Below are 9,775 nucleotides of genomic sequence, written 5' to 3' on the forward strand. Positions count from 1 at the left end.
AACGAACACTATCGAAGTAATAGTCGCTGGTGAACAGTTGTCATCTATTTTCATTGACAAAAACGGAAAAGTAACGAAAAATGGATAACACACAAATAGAAACAATAGTAGCACTTATTCCTGTTCTGAAATATAAGTTTATGGGTTGCTACCCTTCGAACTTATTACCGAACGACATACCGGAAAACTCTTTCTACATTGTTAACACTGATGTGTCGAATGGTAGAGGGATTCACTGGATTCTATTAGCCCGAAAAAACAGTTGCTATTACTATGGAGACTCTCTTGGAAGAGACATCAATCACTATGCAAACATTAAGTTCACCAGAAAAACTCGTAAACTGATCGCTTCCAAACTTCAAACTGATAGTATTTGTGCACTATATTCAATTTACTTTGCCTATGTACTGTTTAATAATTTGTCCTTGTTCAATGTTGACGATGCTTTTATAATGAGATTTTTTGCTGAATATTTATAATTCATTTTTTTATAATCAACAACTTTTTCAATCTTGTACAAACATAACAGTTGTAGTTTCAATTATTCAAAAGGTAGTTGCATGCTCATCATCCGAGTCATCAAAAAGTCTTCCTCTTCTAGCTTTTTTCACTATCGGTACCCAGTATTCACATTCATCATCTGTTTCCTGATCTTCGTCAACTCTCCAAAACCTTTTTGATGAAACGTCTTGGAAGCGAACCATCTTTTTGGGTGCTCGCGTTACAGACGATGACGATGAAGTTTCATTCTCGTCCATTCTCGGTGTACTCACGTCTCCGTTATCATTTTCCGTTCGCGGTCCCAGACCCCATAACAACCTCACATCAACCTCATCACGAAGAGAACCTAACTGGTTCTCATACATTGGCATTTTGGAAAGTTGATATGCAGCAAACTCCTCTCTAACACCCTCACTCAACATATCTGAACCAATGGGGAGATTTCCCAAAGATAAATTGATAACCGATCTCTCCGTTCGATAAAACCAGGGATCAACTTGTGTGTAGGGAAGCTCTATCATCGTCTCACTCCTACTACTGTTCACTTCAGTGAAGTTCTCCATTACAATACGAGGAATAACAACCTTTCCAATTATTACCCAAGTGTTGTCCACTAATTTTTCATGTACAATAAACACATCATCAGGATTCTCGTTGATAAGATAAACGTATCGCTCAAACTCACCCTTTTTCACAATTTTTACTTCCATTTCTAAAAAAAAAGAGATCAGTTTTTCTCCTATCGAAACAAGAGTTCATACACAAAAAAAAATCATCATCAAACGAAAACTTCATAACACTAACCTGATATCCTGCTGTTGTTTTTGCACAATGTAGCTGATAAGAAGCCATAAAGAAATCCCTCAATAGAAGCTCTGAACACAGTTAAATGAAGGAGTAAAGTTGAAGTTGAGAAATGTAACTCCGAAAAAAACCTGAAATTTTCAAAGGTTATCAACTATTACACACAAAAAAAATTTTGTAATTGTAATAAGAATAAATTTACCAGGATGATCGAGTTTTGTTCCAAGTTCTTTACTTTAATCGCAGAAGAGATTCAATCAAACAATTATCTGAAAGAAAAATAGGACCATAATATATGGAGGAAAAAAATTATTTAATTATTCTCTTAGATAGTGGAACATATTCGACACAAACTTTTTCTGTAACAGGCAACAATTTAATTTGTTTTTAAATTGGAAATTGTCACCTATTTACAATTTGAGTTTGCATAAATTTTTATGACAAGTCAAGAATTAACAAAACAACAAAACTAGAATAATTTTAACTGAGCAGAATAAAATCGAAGGTGAAAAATATTTTTTGAGTAACTCAATAAACATACAATCAGAAACAACAGATAATCAAACGCTTCCTCCAAACCCCCAATTTTTGAAAATGATTTAAATTTCAAAAACAAAAACTCAAGATGTGACATAATTACTCCTGGAGATAATTAGAGTAATTAAAAACCCACGCCAATTAATTTCACATTTTAATATGACCTAAAATTTCAAAACCAAAATTCAAGATGTCACATAATTACTCCTCAGATAATTAGAGTAATTAAAAACCCACGCCAATTAATTTCACATTTTAATATGACCTAAAATTTCAAAACCAAAATTCAAGATGTCACATAATTACCCCTCAGATAATTAGGGTAATTAAAAACCCACGCCAATTAATTTCACATTTTAATATGACCTGAAATTTGTAAACCAAAATTCAAGATGTCACATAATTACCTCTCAGATAATTAGGGTAATTAAAAACCCACGCCAATTAATTTCACATTTTAATATGACCTGAAATTTGTAAACAAAAATTCAACCTGTCACATAATTACCCCTCACATAATTACAGCAATTAATTACCCACGCCAATTCTATTGTTCTCAAGTAAACACTTAATAACTACACAAAAATTGATATTTTCCCCTCAAAATTTCAACCAATCAGGAGCGTCTCCGAACCTACCCCCCACATCTGCACCGACTATACTACTTCTATTCGACGTAACAATTCATCAGTTATACCGATTTTCAATCATAAAGGAACAGAAAAGCAGAAATACATCAATTATTAAAAATCTGAACCGTTTGGGATAAATAGAAACTTAAATCAATGGTAATCTAAGTACTTAACAATTTTGCCGATTTGAAAAAAAAAAAGAGGATAAGCCTTGTCCACAAATAATCAATAATTAAAAAGAGAATATCGGCAATCAATATTGTTTTTCAAACATCTTTGCAACTCCTGGACTGTTCGCAGGAGGTACTTCGAGGCCTCCTTTTGATTCAAAGAATGTGTAGCCCAGCACTATCTCTTTCACGTTTTTACACCTGAAAATACAAAACAGAATAATTCATAGAAACAAACTGCTCGCTCCGCTTTAGATTGATAAAAGTAAACAAACATTTTTAAATCATGCGTTCCTTTTATTAGGCAGAAAAATAGCCAAAAAATTAGAAGGAATTTGCCGAGATTAAAAACACACGAGTTAGAGTGACAGATATAAGTTATCATGCTTTGCCAAAGTCCAGGAGCAGCAGTGAATGTATAATGTTAATATAAGTTTTGAATTATTAAACTTATTAAATCGAATATTAATAATTTGAATTTTGGACATTTATACGCTTATGACCGCCTCTCCGTTATAGGCTCTTCGTTATAAAGATATATCACTAGAAGTTTGAACAATTTTAGAAAAGCTATAAAATTTTTTGACACTTGTCCTAGTTAGTAAGAGATTTTGATTCCAAAAACTTACTCTGCCACTTTTCGAAAAAAAAAACAAAAAGTAAGTGGTTTAACATCGCTCAAGAGAACAGCACCATAATGAAAACGACTCCTGCGATTAACGCTCTCAGCTTCATTGCAACTCGACCAAAGAAAAACAACATACGTACTAAAAGAAGACATTGCTCTCGAAAGACAGGCGGGGCAGTTTAAGTCAGAGGGGGTTGTAGCCTATACAAATGTTAATGGTTGCACAAAATTCCGACCAAGGAGGGGTTTCCACCAATAATTTTGTGAGAAATAGTGCAAGTTGGGCAAAAAATGAAATACATTAATTATCTAAAAGGAAAGGCAAACATCCGTCCGTAGCCATCTGTGACTTATGGAGGAAAGTGTAAGCTCAATAGAGGGAAAGGGAGTAGAAACGGGGTGCATTAGGTTAAAAGGCGCCTCTTTTTGATTTTATGTCTGTCTTCTGAACACCTTCGGTTCTTTGCACAATTAAAGACTAGCAAAGCTCTAAAAGAACCGCAGAGCGCCATTTGGGCTGTACCTGTTTATGCCGAAACATCTAAGGCTCAGAAAAAAGTCGGCAGAACAAGAAAAATTGCACAAAAAACATCACCCGTAAAATACCGGAACCACTCGAAGAGTCGCGCAATATATACTTAAAACAAATCTTAACTCAATCAGAATATAAAAGAAGAAATTTAAAACAACCAAAAAATAATTGCTAATAGATAACAATTAAACTTTTTAAAATGCGGTTCTTTCAAGCGCTGGTGATGAGCTACCCACCAATATAATCCAGATCAAATGCTTCACCATTATTTCCGATTAAAAACGGTATTTGAATAACCGTTCAAACTAACCTATAATCGGAAATAATATCCGGATCAATATAGAAAAACACTGGCATGTCCACAGATTCATTTGGTTCCAGTCGCTGGTCATCAAAACAGAAACACTGGATTTTATTGAAGTAGGGAGCAGCCTCGAATGGGATTATGTTGTAAGTTGAAACACCAACAATGGGTCTGTCTGTGGGGTTCGTTGCTGTGAAAAAAGCTAGCGCCGTCTCACCTGAACAAACTCAATTTCCAGTTCTTGTTTCCGGATTACTTTAATTCGTCTATAAATCACATGAAATAAACAAATTTTTAATCGAAAATTACATTTCCATCTATAACATCGAAATATAGCTTGCTATAATACTGATGATTAAAATACTGAAAATTGATTTACTATCAAACGACTAACGACGGGTTTAAAGGCTAAAGACTTTGGTAATATAAGGCTTAAGTTGAGACCAGTAGAGCTATAAGAGAGATGCTCAGTGACTTAATTCCCTCAGGGAATAACCGTTTTATCCCATTTTCAGGACGCAAAGTTGAACCATAGCTGGCAAATTGCCAGAAAATAGCCGCAATAGATTCGTAGACCGGCAGTCTTAAAAAACAGTAAAAAAGACAGACCAAAAAAACTCGTCTTTTCATTGAAGGCTGATCTGTTAGATTTTGATTAAAAATCTGTATAAGTTATTGCTGCCTCTATTAGCTGATCTCAAATAACCTTCATTTAGAGTGACACACACCCATTTGACCTTGTCTCTTTGAATTAAAGTAAATAAAAGTCAATTTCAAAGTGAGGAAGTCATTTTTGAGAGTGAGGTAAGTCAAGTGTGACCAAAAATTTAATCACGCGAATGAACAAAAAAACTCGCTCCACTAAGAGCGAAAAATGACGTCACGCATGCAATCCAGTTGAAATTGCATGAACGAATTAACAAAAAGTGGCTGTGACGTCATATGGTCGTAACAAAAATCATGACGACGAAATAAAAAAACATAGCAGGACAAGTCCTGACGTACAATTCAAAGAATTTTCATTGACTAAACAGAAAACTAGACCTAGAAAGGACTATGAGCGAATTGAGAAAACCATTTTTAAAAAAAATTAGATAAAAAAAACAAAATCAATGTCAAAATGCCGCATGTGAACCAAAAAACCACTAGCGAAAAATGAAAATTTTATTCAAACAAAAAACTAGGTCTAGAATGAGCTGTGGATTGGGAAAACCATTTAGAAAAAATTGCGATTCAAAAAATCGAAAAAACAGTAAAAATCAGAGTGCAATTGCCGCATGTGAACAAAAAACCACTACCAAGAAACCGAATTTTTGTTAAAACACCGTTTTCTCACTCTACTTTAAAATTAGAGCGAAAAAAATTCACGCCGCAAAACCGCTCGCTTTTTCGCTCCATTTCCTGTTTCGGCGTGACCAAAATCACTACTCCAATTTGACTTCAAAAATCATGAAAATGTGTGAATAGATCTTAAAAAAATATAGCCGGAAGAATTCCGGAAACGACTCGAAGGATCAAATTGTCCATACTTATGACTTAATAAATAGAACAACTATTGTGATCCCTGAATTTCCACAAATGCCATAAAAAATAAGGAAGAATAGAAACGGCATTCGAAAACAAATTGAACAAAAAAACTAGAAAAACTAGCAATGAAAAGTTCGCAAAACAATGGGCAAGTCATAATAGGCTAGGAAACTTCTCAGATTTAAAAAAAGAGAAAAACTCCCAAAAATAAGAAAAATGGTTTAAAATTTCTCATTTTTTCTACCAAAATTCCCAAGAAAAAAATAATTGATACCAAGAGAACCTTAGTCAATTGGTAACCAAAACTATCTTAAGTAACAAGCTTCTATTCGATTCCCACTGAAAGCATTAAAACAAAAAAACAGGCAAAAAACCAATAAATTTTGTCTAAAAATCAGCAAAACTGATCAAACTCCTCCAAATTAGCAGTTAACTCAAATTAACTACTTGAACACTTCAATTCCTATCAAAACAAGCCTAAAACTAATACAATATCATGATCAAACTTCATAACTATCAAAACTGCATTTGAAAGCCGCACGTGAAAAAAAATCGCTCGCTTGGAGAAAATTTTTCAGACATCAGTTTCTCGCTCTGTCAAAAAAGCGGAATGAACAAAAACCACTCCCTTTTCGCTCGACTCTTCAGATTTTTTCAGCGCCAAAATCACTCCAAATTTTTTCACGCGTTTCATTTCCTGCTTCAAAATTCACTTCAACTAAAGTGATTAAAAAAAGGACTTCTCCAATACTCCTCTTCGAGTCGTAAAAAAAGACAGCGCCCCAATACAATTCAAATTCTTTGAATTGTAAAAAAAAAACAAGAGACGGCCAATAATAGCCCCAGCTATCGCTGTGCGGCTATTAAAGATCTTAGACGAAAAATCAATCATGCAAAACTTCTTTTTGAGAGTAAATGCTTAGTCGTTCGACCAAAGACAATAAAATTCACAAACAAAAGAAATTAGACTTCAATTCTTTTAGCAATTTTGCATGTGACAAGCTTGTCATATGCAAAATTGATAAAAAAGATTAGAAATCTAATTTCATTTAATTGTGAATTTTATTGTCATTTTGATCGAACCAACTGTAGAGTATACTATGACTCAAAGAAAATGAGTTTTTGCTGAACAATTTGTTTAAGCTAGAGCATTTCTGATCTCATAAGCAGTTATCGTCGCCGATACGATATAGCAACTGTTAAGTCATCTAGTATTCTTTTATAAAGTCTTTTTTTAGAAAAATGTCCGGGTCTTGGCTTAACTCGCTAAAAATAATACTAACAGGGTTTTGCAGAAGGGGAAGGCGAAGTCTGAAGATAGTATGAAAAGTAGTTAAACCTGGATACACTTTGACGGACTCCTGTTGTGGTCTGAAATCCCAATTTAGCCTCGAATCCTTAGCCGAGTGGAACTTGACAGTGATCTCCCCATACTCTTTGACTGGGTCTATTGTAGCCAGCTTCTCTGCTTTTTCATCTCGCAAATGCACGCTTAGCTCTCCCCCGAGGTTGGTCGCTTGACAGAACGCCTGTCAACGAGTAACAACATCCTAACCAAGCAGCTCTCAAATGATTACAAAGGCTTGTTTAAAATAAGAAACGGTTTGGTAACTTGAATTCAGAAACGAGGCGATAAAGTTGGAGCAAACCCAAAATATGATTTGCCACATAAGAAGCTTAAAGGTATTGTCATCATTTTTTTTTTGCATAAATAGGCCAACTCGGATTCCAAATTTGTAACCCCCCCCCCCCCAAAAAAAAACCAAAAAAAACTTAAATGACTGGAAGTTGACTGGCAACATTGCAGTGTTTCGTTGAAAACTCTAGCAAGCAACACTCGTGCAAGTTTTCAAATGCTAAAATTCAGCATTGTCAGATAATAGTGTGCCATAACTTTATCATATAATGTGACAATTTTTAAAAAATTGCAGGTTTTGTGTTTCGAGTATAGGTTACGTAACTTGTCAGTCATTCACAAAATCTGGCATTCGTAGAAAACCACGTAGCCGTTCGAGATGAGTTAGAAATTCGGAATAACTAACAAAGTTTGTGTTTGAAGACAGATCACGTGGCTCAAGTTTTACACCTCAAAATTCAGACTTCGATCTCGAATTCGAATGGCTAGCCTACTTTCGCTAAATGCCAGATTTTCTCAAAGCCCTCATCAGAGTTACGCAACCTATATAAGACAATGAATTATCTTGAAACATTCTACACTAAAGCACGATTATGTGATAACCTATTTGATTTAGACTAAGAGAAAACCAAAGTTGAGATCTAAATAAACTCTTAAAGCGTACCTTGTAAAGCGGCGCTGATGCATACGCCACTCCGATAAACAGGAAAAATCCGGCTGTAAAATAGAGCGCGTAATTTCTATTGGCCCTCTTCACCTTCTCGTTATCTGTCGTTATGCCTCGCAAGTCCGAATGCTTGTCAACTTTTGTCGCCAGGAACCTCGTCGCATTTGGAAAAAAATGATGTCCGATTAAATCAAGTTTTGCTCCAGATAAAAGTTTTGGTTTTCTGCTGAGCAACGACTCTTGAAAATATTTAACACTCGAAAATTGACGACATTGAATATAGCTTCTAGGAAGAAACGTTTCTATGGAATTTAAAGCAATGCCAAAATGGAAAGAAAGTCTTGATTTTCGGAGAAGAAATTTCGAAGTTTTAGGTGCCAAATAATTGCAGAGGTTTGTTAAGTAAAGCATCGCATTACCAAACAGAAGCTTTACATGTAATTTCTGAAACCAGGAAAGTTAGAATGAAAGAGCAGCATTAGAAGTAGATAAATTAGGAAAAATTATGCTACGAAAAATTAAGATAATAAAATTGAAAAATCTTGACAATCTTAAGAGAAAATCTTCACAATCTACACCAGTAAAAACGAAATTAAGTCAACTCTCAATACAAGTGAAATAAAACCATCATAGAAATAAAACCAATTAAATTTTATATACATGCGAATTGAAGCTAAAGCATCAAAATGAGATTCAACAATTCCACACACACTAAGATAAACAGTTTCGGTTAATCCCATATATAGAGACTAGTAAGGCTCTAAGATAGCTGCTCAGCCACTTAATGCCCTCCGTCGCATTAAAAAAGACCAAAGGATTAATATAATTGTTACAAACTTGTTTTGAGAGCAATAAAATATAGCGAAGATCAAGAGGGGGGACGGGGGGTCAAGAAAGCCATCAAACGATACGCTTTACCATATTGAACTCTTTTGTTTTTTCGTACTAACTTTTCGTTTTTTCAAGTCAGATGGCATTTGAAATTAAATCATTTTGTCAACCAAATTAGAAAGTTTTTCCCGATATGTAGTATTGATATCAATTAGCCTAATTGTTGTAAAAAACTTGTTAAATAGTTTCATATTTGCAATAATGATGACAAATGGATACCAAAGCATTCACAGCCAAGCGTATCAAACTATTCCTCCTCTGAGTTATCTGGGAAGAACTCCGGTTGCAAAAGCGTCCAGGAGAGGCTGTACGGAATTTAGTCCTGTAGCCGAAAACCCCGACGCTATCCTAGAAGCTATCATTAAAAATGGCATTAGAAATGCCATTACCGACATCGCGGCCCAAATGCAACAACAACTTGAAGCATCAACTGCACGTGCTGTCCAAGATTCCATGGCGACTTTTAAACAACAAGTCAAAACAGATTGTCCACCAGGAAAATAGATGCTACTTGAAAACCCTGTCGGAAAGTGATGTGCACGAGTCGTACAACAGGCGAGATAATGTAAAAATTTTCAATCTCAAAATGTCCGAGGACAAAGAGTACAATGAGACTATTGAAAAAGTACTGGAAGTCATTGATCAAATCGAAGCAGTTGTTAAGGCTTCGGACATTTCAATTGCTCACCACCTGCCTGGAAAACGCAATCCAATGATTGTCAAGTTCAATTGAAGGGTGGCAAAACTGGACCTTCTTAAGATCAAAAAGATACTGACAGAGGTGGACGACATGAAGTATATAAGTGTGGTCGAGATCACCAGACCCAGATTGAACTTCTTGAACATTATGCAAACTGACAACCGCATCAGAAGTGACTAGGTGCGTGAAGGAGCACTGCACCACATGTGGAACAACACTCCAGTTCACAAAATTTTCGGGTTGTAT

At 35.1% G+C, this 9,775-nt stretch overlaps 1 protein-coding gene across 1 annotated transcript; it reads right to left on the bottom strand.

The window, feature by feature from the left end:
* Window positions 1-2,661: 2,661 nt before the first annotated feature.
* On the bottom strand, window positions 2,662-8,409 carry LOC142345989 (cytochrome c oxidase assembly protein ctaG-like). The gene is made up of 4 exons (XM_075398458.1): window positions 7,936-8,409; window positions 6,975-7,164; window positions 4,115-4,325; window positions 2,662-2,845 (listed from the first exon to the last, which is right to left on the bottom strand). The coding sequence occupies exons 1-4, from the start codon at window positions 8,347-8,349 to the stop codon at window positions 2,728-2,730; spliced, it is 933 nt and encodes a 310-aa protein (XP_075254573.1). The 5' UTR covers window positions 8,350-8,409; the 3' UTR covers window positions 2,662-2,727.
* Window positions 8,410-9,775: the final 1,366 nt, after the last annotated feature.

This window comes from Convolutriloba macropyga, chromosome 9, assembly GCF_964194025.1.
Source record: "Convolutriloba macropyga chromosome 9, txConMacr16.3, whole genome shotgun sequence".
NCBI classification, from domain to species: Eukaryota; Metazoa; Xenacoelomorpha; order Acoela; family Convolutidae; genus Convolutriloba; species Convolutriloba macropyga.